General features: G+C 42.1%; 1 protein-coding gene across 2 annotated transcripts in view; it reads left to right on the top strand.

The window, feature by feature from the left end:
• midn (midnolin) overlaps positions 1-6,117 on the top strand; it is a 28,938-nt gene extending 22,821 nt beyond the window's left edge. For both annotated transcript variants that reach the window (XM_041205245.1, XM_041205246.1), the window contains exon 8: positions 3,027-6,117. In XM_041205245.1, the coding sequence (XP_041061179.1) occupies positions 3,027-3,289 (263 nt within the window). In that variant the 3' untranslated portion in view covers positions 3,290-6,117. The remainder of the gene's footprint in view (positions 1-3,026) is intronic.
• The last annotated feature ends 12,905 nt before the right edge of the window (positions 6,118-19,022 follow it).

Below are 19,022 nucleotides of genomic sequence, written 5' to 3'. Positions count from 1 at the left end.
CAGCAGACTGCCAGGTATTTTTAAACCTGCCGCAGCCAAACAGGAAATTGCTTTTTTAGCAACAGCTGAATATAAGCACTGGGGTTTAATTGATGCTTTTTGCTCTCCGGGTTTGCAACTGTAATGAAACTGCCATAATGTATAATTAAGGATTTCTGATTCCCATAGCCTAAGGTGGAAGGAACAGTAGTCCGAAGCTCCACTTATTAGAGGTCTGCCTGAGGAATGCTTCTCTTTTTAAGAGCTGTCTCTGTAGTAACTCTGACTCTGATAAAGCATCATCACTGTGGCTGAGATCGGCCAATTCATTACAGACCAGACATTGACTCTGGCTTATGTGGCTGAGCGACACAACACCTGCAGTTACTCTAATTTGGATGTTAAACCAAGATGCTATTTGCCTGTGCAGGTGGATGTAAGATCTTGTGAAATGCAGTGCTGACCTGGTCCCCTGACCTGTAATTCCTCCCTTAACCAGCATCGCCAGTTGAAAATTGGATAGTCTGGCCACTCATTTGGATCCTGCTGCGAGCTGATTGGTTGCTGCGTTTGGCCCTGTAGAAATAGCAGCTGCAAGTCAAAGATAATCCATTAGTTGTAAAAAGTGCTTTAAGATGGCACATGATCACATCTTCGGGATATGTAAATGCAAGATCTTTTTTCTGACATTAGCTTTTCACTGTCAATGGGTTCATTTATGTAGAGTCAGCATTTGGTGAGGTAAACTGGGACCTCTAAACATAGATGAGCAAGGAAAATAGTAGATGAGACAGTTGCCACAGGAATAAGACTAAACTTGCAACAGGAAACAATTGCCTCTTTATTTTAGAAACTGCAACATGACTTAGCCACAGTGAAGTTCAGCCTGATTAGAAATAATAAGCTCACTTATAGCATGAGCTCTGATACACAAGAAAATTAATGTATTTATAAGCTACCCCCTAGACTACTCTTTGGGATCCTTTGCCCGAGGTTAACAGTAGCAGTGAAAATTTGAATAACACCACCTTGTGCCCACATGGTACTCATTCTAAAAGGGACTCAAAAGACAACATAAAGACTGAATGGAAGAAGGTGTTAAAGAGTTTTGCCATTTCTTTTCCTCCAAATAAGGGTTTGGTTTTTTTTTGTATTTGTTTGCTGGTGGCCCTCAAAGCCAGGTTTTGTGTAGTTGATGACAACTGCAAATTAAGTTCACCAAGTTTTTTTTTAAAAGGTCAATGGGGAGGAAAACCTGTTGCTAGATCTTCCCAATTAGAGCTGGAGGACTTCTCTGGAAAGATCCTGTTCTGGCAGCAGCAAGCTCCCTGTAGCCCTGGCTTTGTGCACTCTTTCATAATGGGACATTATGAAGTAACATGATGGCAGTGTGTCAAGCATGCTCAATGGCTGTGCCTTTTATGCCAATCAGTGCTTGAGTAATACTATCAGAATCCACTTTGCCTTTTGTTCACATGAAAACTGGTTGCACTGTTTAAACATAACCCCAGGAAAGACCTGGCCTGAAATAGGAAAGTAGCTCTTGACTCTCTGCTGGGATAGTCAATAGATAATGGCCGTCTTTCAGTATCTCATCCAACTGGCTATTGGATGTGAGAGTCTTGACAAAGTACCTCTGGAGGTTATTTGTAACCATTAGTGAGCATCACAGCTTGATTTTTGCCTCACCTGGTAATTACAAATGCAGCCTTTCAGAAGTAGTCATTGGATCTTGCTCAAGAGCAGGAATGCTGGTTGGTCTCCCCTTCTGTTACTTGGGTAATGCAGTCAATTGTAGGGTTCATACAGTTGGGATCATCAAGGCCAAAATCCAATTGAGGATTATACTTGGGATGTTACTGTCCTGTAAGTTTCTGCAACATGGTTTCAATGGGCCTTCTATGACTCTAAGTAAACCAGCAGAGCTACTGAAGGAGGTGGGAGCTAGAAATTTGCATGGAACCAATTCCACAAAAAAAGGTCTCTGCTTTTAACAGCTTCTGCAAGTGCTTCCCAATCTGTCCCTGCCTCAAAAAGGTAATTGAAAACTGATGCATTCCCAACTATGCAGTTGACTTCAATTCTTTCTGCAGCACCGCATTTGCAAGCTTCCCAAATTCTAACCAATTAGAAACAGCCATTAGTGTGTTTCTGAATCCTGCCACTTCATGTCTCCACACAAACTTAAAAACAAGTTGAGACATTGGGATCTGAACTGGTTCTTTTGAATTTCCATTAGCTTATGCATTCTGTCAGATAAAGATCAAAAGAGCTATAGGGATAACTGTTACCTCTGTTCCCATGGTAATGAATGAATGCACTATCACTGATGTTTAATCAATGCAATTCCCATGAGTTTCTAATGTAAGATTGATCTCCTCTAATGTACTAGCATTATTTAATTCCATTCAGTGGGGTGAAGCCAGAGCTTTGAAATGACTTAGTTCACAGTGAGAAATGCACCCTCATTTAGCGACTGGCTCTTAACCCTTTCCCAGCCAGTTAGGCCCAAGATATCCGATTTGAGATTTAAAGGCCTGTATTGGAAAAGCAACTCAATCAATATGGATTTGAAGGCAACAGTGAACAAATTCAAGAAATCAAAGGCTCTAGGCTGTGGATTAATAACCAAAATATACTTTAAAAAAAAAACAATCTTAGTAATGGTCTAGAATTTAAAGTTGATGTGATAATGAAGTCAAGCACAGCACCTTTGTCATCATTGTGGATAATCAATGTATCCTAGTCTGTAGAAGTATTGGTAAGTGGCCAGGCTGATGTACTTCACAATGATTAAGATTGAATTATGTTAAGTGTACAACAAAATCCTCTTAATCATTGTGAATTGTACAACAAAATCCAAACAAAACCACCCTCGTTCCTTAGATCTACCCCATGAAACAAAACCAGCCTTAGTCCATTTAAATATAATGGAACCCACTGGTATGGGAAGATATTCCATTCATTTGTATTCCGTAAGATAGATCAATTTTAACACCATGTGAAAACTTTATTTTTCTAACTTTGTTTTTCTCTTCCATTTGTAGGTGACCGACTGAGACAGACAGAAAATCGTGCTACCCGCTGCAAAGTTGAGCGTCTGCAGCTGTTAATGCAGCAGAAGAGGATGCGCAGGAAGGCCCGGCGAGATGCCAGAGCACCATACCAGTGGCTGCCCAACCGCAAGTCCAGCCGGACAAATAGCAACAGCAGCGTCTCTAGTGACGGCAGCCTAGACTTGGACTTTGAGGACTCTGTGTGGAAGCCTGAAGTCAAAGCTGATATGAAGTCTGAATTTGTTGTGGCGTAGACCTACCTGGTAAGGGAAGGTGACATGCAGGACTTCACTTTTGATTTCAGCGGCCCAGTGTACTCTGAGCGAGCTTTCAGAGATTGCAGATGGGGTTTACGAAAGATGAAGAGAGGGGGAGAGCGAGCAAGCACAAGGTCTCCTGAAATCAGGACTGTACATCTGAAAAAAAAAAACATTTAATTCCCACACAAAAAAAAAACAGAATGCCGTCTGTAGTTCAAGATGGAAAGAAGTGACAGGATTAAGTGGATCTAACAAACAGCAGCTAATGTGTCTGCAGTATCAATAAACAGCTGTGTTACAAATGGTCAGTTATGACGGAGATTGGAGAAGACTGGGCGTGTCCAGACAAGAGGATGCCTTTCCTCATGGTGGTAAAAGCTGCACGATTAATGCTGCTTGTTGCCGTGGTTGCATTGTTCTTCACACGAAGGTAGCAGGAGAGCTGCAATCACAAAAAGTCTTCTTTGCTTCATTTGAAGGCCAATGGGGGTACTACACTTTTATTGGACAGAAAAGAAATGAAGTCATTTGGAAAAAAAACTGTATGTAGCATTGTTCACCGACACACTCTCGAAGCATTCAGTTACTGAAATTTTGCACAATTTTTAACAGCGTGACAACAGGTAGCTTTTCATTTTGAGCAAGTCTGTCCGATGGTGACTGCAAGTGTACATGGCAACACATGTCTTGTCAGCCCTGATGAAGCTCTGGATTTTGGAGAAAAGGATAGCAAGTTTTTCTCTGCATCATATTAATGGTGGCCAGCATCAAAGGGGGAAAGGCTTAAATTGTTGGCACAAGTAGAACTGTTCTGGGGAAACTGTGACATTAAATACAGTCATTTTTTTTGCCCTGTTCTGGGGAGAGGGAAAGGGTGAATCAATCCATGGGAAGTCCAATAAACGCCTTTTTTGTAATTTTTCCTACACAACTGAGCCAGATCATTTTGAGGTACACTTGTGGTACAGTTCTAGCTAGTGTAGACTGTAGATAAGTTGTGAGATCCATCATTCAATTTGTCTCTTATTGCATTTTGCATACCACACCTTGGCTTACCAGAAGACAGAAGCCATGTTGGTTCTGTTTTCAGTGCAGTCCAGGCAATGGGCATTGAACTGGGCCTGGGAGCGAAGGTAATTCTTATAATGTGGACCTTGGTTGGCACAAAACCTCTTACTTGTTTGTTCTACACTCTACAAATGTTATCTATTTAGTCCAATGGTACAATTTCTAATTTTCTGAGGAAATATGCAGAGTTTCCCATCATTTCTTTTTAAATAAATCTGTATTTTGGGGTGTGCGCGTGTGGGGGCTGGGGGGTGGTCATTAAATCAAAATTTGCTGCATAAGCCTATATACTCTTTATTAAATTCAGTACTTAATGATATTGGCTATTGCTACCAAATGGTCCAATATCCTCAAAACTGAGTGTTAGCTTAGTGATCCTTAGTGGAGCCCAGTTTGGAATTAATTTTAAGTATGTGGAAATTGCTAAACAGAGCACAATGCCGTGTGTGAAGTGTTTCTAAAAGTTTTTTTGAAATAATTGGGTTCATGCTTATCTGGCAGTGTAACTACGGTTGCAATTTAAGTCAGAATATGAGGTGCCCAAGGTCCTACCATTGCAATACTGTGATGTCACAATATTACACAACCCAATCTCTTCCTCACCAGTCTCAGTAACACAAGTGCCTTTTTGTTCCCAAGTCTACTTCTGTGTCCTTGGCCTATCAGCTGGGAGAATTCCCCATCTCTTCCACCTGTGCTCTTAAGGTCTGTGGAAAGGCCACTTTTTTTTTTCTGTCTTCCTCATGTTGCTGCGTTCCTTGTCTTTGTCATAGAAGTGAAACTTGTTTATGCTTGCTACTGTACAAAAGATGTCAGAACACTCTTCTCCAAACTAACTCTGGTTTTCATCCAGATGCCATAGGGTATGCCATCTGGACCCCTGTTATGTCCTGTACCATTGTGACTAGGCACACGTTGTAACATCCCACTTCTGTTTGTGAACCTCCTGCTCGTATTTACTGTAGGTTTTTTATATATATACATACACATATATATATATATATATATATATATATATTTAACTGACTTTGTATTGTGTGCTATCCGTTGTGCCCCTATCCTGGTTTTAAAAGAGAAACATAAAGATGCATTAATTCACCAATTTGTTGGTGGGGATTAAATGTATGAACACCTCATTTAAATATTCTGTATTCTTGTAGCCAATTTAAAAAAGATACAATGTTCTAGCTAGGCTGGTGTAGCACAAATGTGACTGTATTAATTTATAAACCAAAATGGTGACTGTGAACTAGGTATTTATTTGTGCATTTGAAAAGTTTGGGGGAAAAACGACATCACAGCTTGAACATGGCCAGGGTTGATGCAATCTCCTCCATGGAATCTGCACCAGTTTCCATTATCGTAAGCAATACATTTCATTGTGACTTGGAATGGGCCCTTGTAGTTCACTTGGGATGGGATTAGTTACATGTAACCAAACTTTTCTTGTCACTTGGGATTTTGCATTTACCTCTGCCTTACACACTTGGCAAGACAAAAGGGTGGACACACTGTTGCCCTAAGCATTGGAATGAAGCAGAAAACAGTAAATTATAATGTATTGGTATGTAGATAAACTTACATGCATGTATCATTAGGACTTGACAATGGTTTGTGGGACATACAGTAATTGGTTGTTATGTGGTAATCTGAACATGTACAAACTTGTATTAGATTTTTGTATAGCATTGGAAAAAGCGACTCCACAGGTATAAATAATAATAATAAAAGACCAAACATTGGTGATAAACATATGTCTTGTTTCTTGTTTTTTTTTTTTAATTGCACATTTGTATTGTCCAGTTTTTCTTCCTCTGCCTGAAGGTACTGACTGCCAGTCTTTTCTGATTGTGAGCCAAGATGGTGTTGGGAAGGTTCTATAATCTTTCAGTCCATCAGTGTTCAGATTGCTCACCTGATAGTCTTACATATGTACTTTCAAAAGGAGTCATTGGACAGCCAATGGAAAGCAGAACATGGTTATGTAATCTTCACCCTATATTGATTGAGTTGATAACTGAGCACAAATATGGGATCTTCCTATTCCATGTCACACTGGATGATGCATTTACCAACTAGTATGCTTTATTTAAGTGTTTTATAGCCCCCAAAGCATAGTGATAATTATATCCAACTCAATCTCTCACACCTGTGAAAAATGTATAACAGTATTTAAAATGAGGAAAAAGCTGACCTCACCTGAAACTGAAGAGCACTTTCCATTTTATAAAATTTAACAATTTTAAGTTTTGATTCATCTTAATTTCTGTTTATTCAACAATTCGACATTAATGATCTTTTTAACATTTAACTAAAAGGATTGACAGACTGACCTTTTTAACAGACCAAGCCATTGATCTTGAGAATGCAGAACAATTACACCTCCCTGCCTTAACCAGGCACATACCTACCTACACTTTAGCAGCATAAATGGACTGTGGCCTGGAAAACTGACGTGTCAGCAGCTCCCCCCCCAATCCTTTCTCAACAGGTGGAAACCATGGGCATCTGACCTCTGTATCAAGGTTGAAGTGCCTGGGAAGGATTCTGGCTATCCTGGGCATTCTTTACATTCTTGAAGCACTGCCGTGCCCAGGCTTAGCTGGAGTAATTGCTTTATGCTGTTAGATTTATGGCTCCCATTGGAACTGAAGATCTGTCCATGATGCTTTCTCTTCGGGTCTGAGGCCATAACCTAGTGTCAGAAGAGCCTTTGGGTAGTTTGGGTGCTGCTCCATCCCGCAGGCAGCATTGTGTGAGCACCTTTATGCCCTTGCAGGGCTAATGAAACCACTCCTGCAACTTAGGGTGGGGGTCCCTCAACTTGTGCTCTGTCTAACTTCCAAAGTGGGCCAATTTGAATTTCAGATCAAACAGACCTATAAATACATCATTGCAACAAAAAAAAAATTTTAAGAATAGAATTTCAGTCATTGTATTGGCACCAAAACATTACAAGCAGTTACACAACTGGCCTCTCACTGACTGGTTTTTCTGTAGCCACAATAATCTTAATTTGTATGTTTACAGCAGCAACTTTATAAAAGCAGAACATGTTACCAGCCAATTAGCCTAACCATGTTCCAGATTGCAGATTAACATGTCTCAAATGCCATAAGTGATTTCACTGTCCCAATTCTTCTTGGAATGTAATAAGTAAAAGCCTACTGTTTAGCATGGTATAAGATATAAATTAATGTGACCTTTGTTTCAATATCAATGTTAGTTAATGTGTAACGTCTGTAATAAGTGGTATATTGAAAGAATGTATACGTTGGCTGTGAAGGGGATGAAAAGCAATGGATTAAGTAAAATGGCTCTTGCTTTTTGTGGTCAGGAGGAGCAGGTGTAATGAAAACTGGGGCCTCCCTTTGGTAGCCCATTCTTGGCAGTTCTCACCACCTTCCCTCCTGGATTGGAAGTGGACGGGCAGAATTATAACAGGATCTGGGAGTTAAAATACCTGGGCTGGAAATCAAGATGAGTGCACATCAAAACCACTCCCTCTGCCCCAGTCAATCTAAACTCGTTTAGGGGATTACAGTGGACATGGCATACGTGGACTTTCAGAAAGCCTATGACATGGAGCCATAGAGGAAATCGTTGGAGGAGAATAAAGGTGACAGAATTAGGGGGAGGTAGCAAATTGCATTTAAAAACTAGTTGAAAGGAAGAGAGGAGGAGTAATGATCAGTTTTTCAGTGTGGTTGGAAGTAGGTATTGTGTCCCACAGGGTTCTGTTTTGGGGCTGATTCTGTTCATTATGTACATCAATGATTTTGAATATTGAGCTAGTGAGATTAATGCCCAAATTTGAAGCGATACTAAAATAGAGGTACAGTGAACAATCTTAAACAGTAAAGAAAGCCCAAAAGGGCTAGTGTTAAGATGGTGGAATGGGCAAAATGTAACTGATAGAATTTGTTAACAGCTTATTTGAGATGGAACATTGTGTTAAAAATAATAGTTATTATATTACAAATGGGAAAAAAAAGTAGTGATGTGTAAGAGTAGAGGGATTTGCATGTCCAGGTTAACAAATCTCCAAAAGCAGCACCTCAATGGCGTAAGGCCACAAAGAAAGCTAATAGAATGCAGGACTTTATAGCAAGAGGTGTAGAATACAAATGGTCAAATGTCTTGGCAAATCTGTATAAAGCCTTAGCAATTTGACCACAGTAGGTGTATTGTGCGTAGTTTTGGGCTCCACACTATCAGAAAGATTTTGAGGCAACCTAGAGTATGGAGCACAGATTCACCACGGTGGTACTTGAATACAAAGGAGGATTGGAAAAAATTGACCTATTTATACTAGACCAAGGAGATTAAGGAGTGATTTGCGAGGTATTTCAAATTATGTTGGGGCAAAGCAGGTTGTTTCCAGTGACAGAGAGGTTTGAGAACCAGGGAACATATTTGATGTAAGCGCTTTAGGACAGCCAGCAGGGAAAACTGTTTTACATTGTGCATTGTGAGGCTATGGAATGCACTACTAGAGTTGGTGACTGAAGCAGACACCATGTCAACATTTAAGAATAGATTGGATAGATGGACAAAAGAAAGACTATGAACAGAGTGACACATGGATTAAAACTGCTACTTATGTATAGGATAAGCACTAATTTGGGCTGGTTGGGCCAAGTAGTTTCTTTTCCATGGTGCAATCGCTATGTGATTCAATAGGTGTGTCAAAATATTACTCATAGTCATACAGTTTGAATGAGTATTTATGACACTCAGAAATGAGACATACAGCGATGGTGTACCCACCATGATCCATAGGTGTATAAGTGGCAAAACATTTCTCCATCTTTCCTCCTACGCTCTGAAAACACTGACTCCTGCCAGGGAACAGTCAGATGGTAATCTCTAATTCCTTGCTTAAATGCCCATTCTTAATACAGGAGTCCACACTGAATGTCAGCTGGGAGAGGATAAGTCAGCAGAGACCAGGAATCAATACTAGATCTAGTTGGTCTGTTAGGCTTAGTTACGGGCTGCATGGTGTATTAACCACTGAGCCATGGCTCAGGGGTGGGGTGGGGCTACAGCCAAACTTCAGTTTTATTTTGATCCTTTTTTCCTGTCAGTTCCACCTCTGGAGCTGTTAGTATTTTATGAGAATGTGGCTCCAAAGATGTTGGCACCCACTGGCACTTACCCATGTAGCCAATGTTAATGTGCAAACCCAGATGCATGTCAGCAAGTATTTGCTTACTACAGGCATCAGAACTGAGCCAGTTTTGACCTGATACTGATACATATACTCTGTTATTACAGGTTGCTGGACAGGGAATAGGAACAGAAACCTCCCTGAGCCCAAAGGTGCTGAGTAACAAATTCTCATAATCCTACCAGTTTTCCAACTGTAATCAACACGCATCCATGACCAAACCAGCTGAACCACCTTGGGAGATCTAAGCCTGAGTCTTGTAATGCGGAACATAAAAACACAAGAATTAGGAGCAGGAATAGGCCATTCGGCCCCTCGAGCCTGCTCCGCCATTCAATAAGATCATGACTGAGCTCATTATGTCCTCAGCTCCACTCCTATCTGTTGCTCATGACACTTGACTCCCTTGTCAATCAAAAATCTATCTAATCAGCCTTGAATATCTTCAATGACCCAGCCTCCACAATTCTCTGAGGAAGAGAATACCAAAGACTGATGGCCCTCTGAGTGAAAAAGAATTCTCATCTCAATCTTAAATGGAAGACTGCTAATTTTTAAACTATGTCCCCCAGTTCTAGACTCTCCCTCAATGGGAAACACCTTCTCAGCATCCACCCTGTCAAATCCCCTCAGTGTCTTATATGTTTCAATAAGACCACCTAAACTCCAGTGGGTATAGGCCCAACTTGCTCAACCTTTCCTCAATAGCTAGCCCCTTCAACCCAGAAATCATCAAGCGTACTTTCTCTGAACAGATTCTAATACAATCATATCCTTTCGTAAGTAAGGGGACCAAAATTGGGAACAATACTCCAGATGCCCTTTCGCTAAGACCCTGAATAGCTGTAGCAACACTTCCTTACTTTTATACTTGATTGCCCTTGCATTAAATGGCAACTTTTCATTTGCCTTTCTAATCGCTTGCTGTACTTGCTGTCACGAACACAATTTATGTGTTTTCTTATTGCCGGTGATGTGTCTTGTATGTGAGATGTGTGAATGTTCTTATTCTCAGAGTGATTGTCCCAATATAAATGATTCCAGCAGCAAGCTTTCTGTGACTTTTAAAATAAAGAAGGTTATTTATTACCCCACACTTGCCCCGGATGCATTGTCTCACTCACTCAGCTCACACGTACACTGTCACTCACACAAGCATTAAATACAAATGAAGAAAAAAACATGATTGCAATGTATAATTGTCTCACTCTCTCTTTCATGGCAGGCTTGTAGTTTCTTAGATGAGTTGATGCCTTTAATTGAAGTGAAGGTCTTATAAGCAGAGGATTCTCAGTAAGTTATGAGGCTTCTTGTACTTGAATTTCCAGGAGGTTGGTTCTCAGGTTAACTTCAAGTTGGGGAGAGTCCTTCTCCTGCTTTCAAGGTATTGCTGTTTATTACCTTGACTGCTTAGTTGACATGTAGTTGGTTCGGTGGCTTCTCAGATGGACTTTGATGAAAACTCCCTCTGCAGGCAGCTTTTGCTGTTTTAAAAGCAGACAGAAAACATGGCTGTGCTCATCATGTGACTTGTACAAGTTCATAGTTCTTTGTCCAAAGAAAGGTGGAGTGCTGCTTACATATCTGTGTTATTGTTTGACTCTTGGAAATTCATTCTGTCTAGTTTAGATAAGCGAAACCATCATAATACAATGAAAGGTTGATGGGTTCCATTTCACTTTTGTCTAAGCACATTGAATTTTGATGTTTCTTTTGCCCATGGTAAAACAGCAAGACGTGTCAGCTGGAATATTATAGTTCTTTGTTGACTGTCCGTCCTTAAACAAAGGGATGTGTGAATTTCCTGACTGGTTGTGAATGTCTGTGTTCAATTAAGTATTTGCTTGAGACTCAGGATTGTCTGGCTCAGAATGCCAAAGGTCATATGATTTGCAGTGTCCATTTTAACAGACTGTTTGTACCCAAATTTTAAATGTATTGTCTGAATGCTCAAAATATACTGGAGCATGACACTGCATGCGTACTAATGTTTTGTGATGACCCTCTGGATACTTCCAAGTTATGCATCATGCTGGCTTGACCAAATATCATCTTTTCTTCATTGCCCTTGGGTCCATATCCTAGATGTCCAAACTAAGTGTTGTGGGAGTACCTTCGCCACACAGACTGCGGTGGTTCAAGAAGACAGCTCACCACCCATCCTCATGCGCAAAAAGGATGGCCAAATGCTAGTGTTGCCAGAGATGTTCGCATCCCAACAATGAATAGAAGAGTAATAATGGTCAAAGGGATTGATTGAATGTAATTGCATTAGGATGAAATATATTTTTTAGATTCAGACTGAAAAATGACTAAAACAGAAGTGGAACCATTTATTCACTTCTCCCCGACTGCCTCGAAGTAGTAGGCTAATTTTTTGATAACCTTGTGATAATTTATTTCCTTGCCAATTAGTAAATTTTGCAATTAAAAACCAAAACTGCCAAATGTTTATGTAACAGTTGTCAGGCAGCTCCCTGCCAGACAATTCCCTTCACACCAGACATTCTTAGCTATGCTTCCGATTACTGACTGCAAATTTCAACAATCAGTGTCACAGTGAATTCCAACATATCTATGCAGAAGCAAATACCTCACAAATGTGCTATGTGCCGCGCCACAAAGTATTGGCTGTAGAAAGAGCTTATGCAATTTTCACTAATCATTTGAGAGCTCCACATGCTTTAACGTCAGTCTCGAAGATGAGGGAGGCAGTTCACATAATTAAACATGCAGATCTGAAATGACTTAAAAAAATCCCAAATTATTGTCGAGACAAGAGGGATAATTTTCAATTCCAACTTAAATTTTTTTTTTGTGGCTGGGCCTCACGTTCTTTGCTTTGGTGGTGAAAGACAGTTTGCTGATCTGGGGTTCAGGAGTTGAACGGGACAGTTGATTTTGAGGGACCTTCAGACAGCGGCTCCTTAAAGGGGGGAAGCGGACATATTGGGAGTGAAAAGCAGAGTATAAAGGGTTAACAGAATGGATATGCTAATCTATGGGGCACATGATGATGTGGCACTGATGTCAGGCAGCCCTGTGTGAGGTACTGTATGGAGCAGCCAGGCTGCCCTGAGGGGAGATGTGCCTTCCCTCACTACAAACGTACTGTAAATTTTGTAAATAAACCAGGTTTAAGAAGACACCCTGACAGACCTACGGCCCTTCCTTGCTAGAATCCAGGCCTAGCGTATTCCACAATGGTAACAATGGTGGTGGGACCAACTTAGTCCATTGTTGGTGCCGTTAGACAAATACCCACGCTCCAAGATGACCATGATCCCGCTTTGGCAAGATGCCTCATCAAGCATCCTAGTGACACACTCACAGAAGATGGATAGCGATGGCGACATTGCAAGAACAGTCATTGTCCCTACGCCACTTGTTTTCAAGCCCCTCATAACACTCCTCACTTTCACAGAGATTGTTAAGATCCCTATCCGTATTCAACTATTTTGCCTCTGGTTGATGCGATACCATTATACAACTATCTATGTCCCAGGCAAGTCACAAACCACAGCTGATGCTCTCTCCAAAGCCCTGGTCAACCATGCTGTTACCCTCGATTCTGCAGCATTTCGCAGCATTTTCCTCTATTGTCATGATCCGACTGCCATATCCACCCTGAATCTCCAGGATGTTCGACATGCCCAGAAAGAGATGCTGAATGCATTCAAATGTGGGAGTTCTGTCTGCAAGGGTGGTCCAAGTACAGTCCTACCGATCATCTTATCTGTAAATACAATGAGCAATGAACCCATTTGACCATTGTGGATGACCTTCTAGTTTACAATCAATGTTTGGTTATTCCACGTCGATTGCAACAAGATATTCTTCACAGCTTCCACAGAGGTCATGTTGGCATCACTAAATGCAGAGTGTGAGCCCTGCAATTGTTGTGGTGGCTGTGTAGTGGTCACACAGGTGGGCCATCATTTTGTCCTATCCTGTCACACCTGCCACACTACACTCTGACACCAATGGAACCCCTGGCACCTTCTGTCTTTCCTCACTGTCCATGACAGAAGTTGGGGCTCAACCTCTTTGACTTCAAAGTCAAAACATACCTCATGGTTATTGATTATTATTCTCAATGGTTAGAGATAACCAGGCTTCATACAACAACATCTGAGTTCATTATCAAGGTGTTACAAACTATCTTTTACACCCATGGGTTTCCGGACAAAATTATTTAAGATAATGGGCTCCAATTTGCAAACAACTATTTTTGGCAGATCACCATTGATAATGGGATCTCCCATGTCACCAGCTCCCCTCTTCACCCACAAGCCAACAGGGAAGCTGAGTGAGTAGTCTGGACCAGTAAGGATCTGATGTCCAAGATTTCGGATTGGCATGCAGCTCTCATATGGCATTGGGCCACACCCCTGGCCAGTGGATTCTCTCCAGCTGAATTCCTTATGGGTCATTGTACAAAAATGCAGGTTCCTCTTTTGCCTGCAAACCTTCAGCCCCATATCACTCCCGCTGACCATAACACAGTGAGAGGGAAGAAGTTGAACCTCCAGGAAATACAACGCTAATTGTACAATACCGGACACAGAGTGAACGCTTTATTACCTTTGACTTCAGTCCAGTGAGTCTGGATCTGGGACCAAAAAGCCAAAGGCCTCATTCTCAGTAGCGTGGAGCACTCGTGCTTTCAGTAGGTCCACATGATATCTGGTACCATCGGAAGAAACAGGTGAGATCTCACCACGCTCACTCCCACCAGACCAGAGGGTTTTGACTACCATGAGCTGTGGACCAAAGACTCCCAAAATGCTCCAGATGCTCTGAGGGATGTTGATCCAGCCCAGGGCCCACTCTCAGACCTCTGACCTAGTGGAGCAGTCACCAGGGCATGCCCGAAGATTGGTGAAGGCTCCCCAGAGGCTATATCTTTAGTTCGGCGACTCTGGAGGGGGACTGGGGTTTGGAGGGGGGGGCGGAGAAGGAGGCAGTAATTTAAATAGTTTAAAAACAAAGGCCATGTAAATAATTAAAGAGATATTTTCATATTGTTGTTAAAAAAATAGCGTACTTGGGGAAAGGTGTACTATAAAGGATTAAGAGAATGGATATGCTAATCTATAGGGCACATGATGATGTGACACTGATGTCTGGCAGTCATGTGCAAAGCACTGTAGAGAGCAGACAAGCAGCCCTGAGGGGAGATGTGCCTTCCCCGAACTCACTACGTAAATAATGTAAATAACTAGTTTTAAGTAGATACCAAAATGTCGATGGCTCCTCCTTGCTAGAACCTAGCTTATCAGATTCGACAACTAAAGGAACCACCAATTTAGAGCAGCAGGCAGAACTATTGAGCACCTATAATGCTGTGAGGAAATTAAAAATGAAAGTTTTTTAAGGCTGAAAACCCCAAGTGACTGCAGTTAGAATGAGTGCCAAACATCATTCCCTGACTCTAGTTAAAGATCCCTTTAATGGATGCTCATAATGGACGTGGCTGACCACCCCCCCCCACCCCACCTTCTACCGCCCCATGTTTGACCGATGGGAGCAGCGACGATGGTAGTCCGGTGGGCAGAGATGAAAATAATGGCAGAGTCGTAACTACGGCCAGAATTTTGGCGTCGGCATGTGGGGGTGGGCCAGACACGCCGACACATTGAATGACGCGCGGTGACTTCGGGCGTGCGTCCCGAAGGTCACCGAGCATCATTGAGACCTTTCGTTCAGCAGCCACGCGCCGAAGGCGGCTGCGCACCCGCCGAGCTGTCAGAGGCCTGTTAAGGCCATTAGGAAACTAATTTAGATAATTAACAGGGCTGCCCGTCCATCCTTAAGGTTGGCGGGCAGGCAAAAAGCCCAAGCGGCCTTCAGGAAACCTCATCTATGGGCGGGATGAAGTTTCTTGAAAGTTTTATTAAATAAATCTTTTTTCTTCACAATTCATAAGCATGACCCAGACCTCCCTGTCGCTTGCCATTTCAACACTCCACCCTGCTCTCATGCCCACAAGTCCGTCCTTGGCTTGCTGCAATGTTCCAGTGAAGCTCAACACAAACTGGAGGAACAGCACCTCGTCTTCCGACTAGGCACTTTACAGCCTTCCGGACTGAATATTGAGTTCAACAATTTTAGATCATGAACCCTCCCCTCCATCCCCACCCACTTTCCGATTACCCCCCTTTTTCTAATAATTTATGTAGATTTTTCTTTTCCCACCTATTTCCATTATTTTTAAATGTATTTCCATCCATTGTTTTATCCCTACCTTTTAGCCTTTTCAATCCCTTCCTTCCACCCCACCCCCCACTAGGGCCATCTATACCTTGCTCGTCCTGCTTTCTACCCTTAATGTCACCTCTTAGCACATTCCTTAGATAATATCACCACCTTCAACACCTCTTTGTCCTTTTCTCTAAGACATCTTTTGTTTACCTCCACCTATCACTGGCCCTCTATCCAGCTCTACTTGTCCCACCACCTCCCCCCCCCCCCCGCTTAAACCAGCTTATATTTCACCTCTTTTCTATTTTTCCTTAGTTCTGTTGAAGAGTCACAGGGACTCGAAACGTTAACTGTGTCCCTCTCCGCAGATGCTGTCAGACCTGCTGAGTTTTTCCAGGTATTTTTAGTTTTGTTTTGGATTTCCAGCATCCGCAGTTTTTTGCTTTTATAAAACATCATTGAATGGGGTGCTAAATGGGAGGTCATGAAACACAGTTTTTTGGAGCAGTTGTGTCCAATCGCAATGAGTGAGTCACATTGGACATTACTGTTCATCAGCTGGCTGGAGCAACAGTTTTCAAATTTTTTCTGTTTAGGGAGCTGCTGCAAATATTGACACATTCTTGGCTCTCCTTACCAGTATTGATATATTGTGGGGGTCCTCATGCTAATACTGGACACACACTTGAGGGCTTCTGTCCAGGTACCCGAAAAACTGTGGCAGGTCCCAAAAGTGATAACAATTATTGTCACTAAACAAAATACTTTTACATTAATAATAGCTGATCTCTTGCTCATGCATAAGCCGGCGTGTGGAGCACAGTCGTGGTGTTTAGCTGCTAATGTTACTTTACTTTGAAGGCCACTGTTCAGTGGCTCCATCTGGTAAAGTGGCCTAAGTAGGCAAATCCAGGCAATTATGGTGACCTGTAAACCCTTAAGTCAACTAAAGAACGGATGTACTTGCAAATTTCAGACTCCTGGGTGTCGTGTCTCCCTACCCACCACCCCCCCCTCTCCCACGTATATGACGAGCCATTTAAATCTCCATTCAGTTCGGTAGGTCAGTAATTTCCCAGCAGGTGGGAGGGGCTGTAAAATCCTGGCCCAGACCTCCAGAGCCCAGCATGAAAATAGCTGACTCTTTGCTTAAGAATCCGTGGTGAGAGACAAGAAATGAAAACTGGAAATAAAATGAAGCATCACCTTTCTTTCACATTGATGCTTAACTTGGGTGTCTCTCTGCGATGAACTGAGCGGGTTTTCAAACTCTAAGAGTGAGGCTGTCCTCTCCTGTCATACAGTGACACTGGCTACCAGGGATGAGTGGGCTGTGCTCTGCAGCAAATCACAAAAAAATGTGTTGGTTGATGTATTTCTGTCATTTAAGTGTCCTTTCGATATGCCTGTTTATACATGGGCAGAGGTATTAAAATGCCATCATCCATCATGTTGTGGGTGGGGATGCAAAAAAGTTGTATCTCATTTTCCATCCCAGTTCACCGGCTCTATGTTTTTTTGCGTGTTCTTCCCTTCCAAATTGGGACGATCAGATTTTCCAGTTGCGTCAGTTTATATTTTGGCTGGCCTGTCTCACAGTCCTGGTCGCTTGTTATGTGATGTCCTAGCGTTTGATTGAAAGCACTGGTTTTGGAGAGGCACTGCCATTAAAACGATACATATATCTTGGCTGGTTTCTCAGTTCAAAAGTCTGGTCACCTTGTTTGAAGTAATGAACCTTGAGATCCACAATACTGGTCTCAGCAGTGGCCATCATTCTGCACTAATGCATTAAACAGAAAATTCTGAAGAGTCCCGCAAGGATCGCGTTAGATGTAAGACTTCTCCACATGATCACACACTATTAGTAAATCAATAAGTCACATGTTAGTATAAGCTGCATGCTCTTTGTAGGACTTTGGTGACACTTTTACGTGACTTGTATTTTACACCCTCCCCCACATATTTTGACCTATGGGCTCACTGAAACATTTTGACTCACTGCATCTTTCCTTACAATACTTGCAGTACATGTCACTTTAATTAATGACAAAATATCTCCTACTCCAGGCCAACATAATACTTCTGATAAGGAGTTAGCTAATCTAATGTGTAAAATTAACTCAGTACCTAACATTTGTTTGAAACGTTCTTGTAAAAAAAAGTCAAGTGCTCCTGGTAGTTTACAGAAACATGGGGAAGTTTCTCAGTTGTTCCTTTACCGTCAGAAGAGAGCTTTCAACCCTCCCTGATTTTATTCAGTTTTTAAAAAAACTTGACCTCTTTACTCCTTGTCAGGGTTCAAATGACATAACTGACGACTGGTTCCAGTGGAAAGTTAAATCTGGATTCTGTGACCAACTTGGACCTCAAATGCCTCAACACCCCCTCCCCACCCCCACCCCCACCTTCCCTCCTCCACTGGAAATGTGGTGTGGGTGAGACTCCTGGCCACCAGTTTGCTTCTGCCTTGACCCTGTCTCGAATTACAGGGATTGAGCTGTTTGCACAAAATAAATAGTTACCTATGATATTTGCGATGCTCTTTGAGCCTCTGTGTGATGAGGCCAAATATTTAAGAGCAGCAATGATCTTGATTTATTTTTTTTTAGAAAAGTACGGCCTAAAAAAGAACCTCAATTAGCTGTCAAAGTGGCAGGAATCCCTCCTGTTAGATAATATAAACCTGTAGCGAGTGAAGAGTTCCCAAATCCTCTTTCAATGGTTGCTTCTAGCGGATGGCACAAATTTCTGTTGTTGAAGGTTGGCTTTTTTAAAAAATGTTAAATTCTAGCAGCCTTGATTCCACTTGATATTCCCAGCCAGCTGTATCGCAAAATTCAGGTTTTCTGACAGTTGAGTGTGGATAATGCTAAAGTGTAAGTTGCAGTTCAGCGAGTGGAATCCTGCATGCACAGTGGTTACGTGTGAAGAATGTGCTATATTTCAGTCCACTTGTGGAAAAAAAATTCCTCATATTTCATGCAACCTTGTGCCGTATCAGCTCTTGTAATGCATTTTTTAAAAAAAAAAATTGCTCGACAAAAGAGACAAGCTGTTGACACTTTTCGTCTTGCCCTCATCCGGACAGAATGGCAAGAATGACCGAATTTCGGAGGGAGCAATCGTTCCTGCTGCGTGGTCAGTGAGCGGACTCGGATTGGCAGAGGTGCTGCCCTGTTCTTGCGAAACTCAGGACGTGGGGCAGAATTTTCCTGTTGGCGGGCGGCGGGCGGCGGGCGGGTCCCGCACATCCGGGTATAAAATGATGCGCGGTATCTC

This window comes from Carcharodon carcharias, chromosome 14 (assembly GCF_017639515.1).
Source record: "Carcharodon carcharias isolate sCarCar2 chromosome 14, sCarCar2.pri, whole genome shotgun sequence".
NCBI classification, from domain to species: Eukaryota; Metazoa; Chordata; class Chondrichthyes; order Lamniformes; family Lamnidae; genus Carcharodon; species Carcharodon carcharias.
This window is presented reverse-complemented; position numbering and strand designations above follow the sequence as displayed.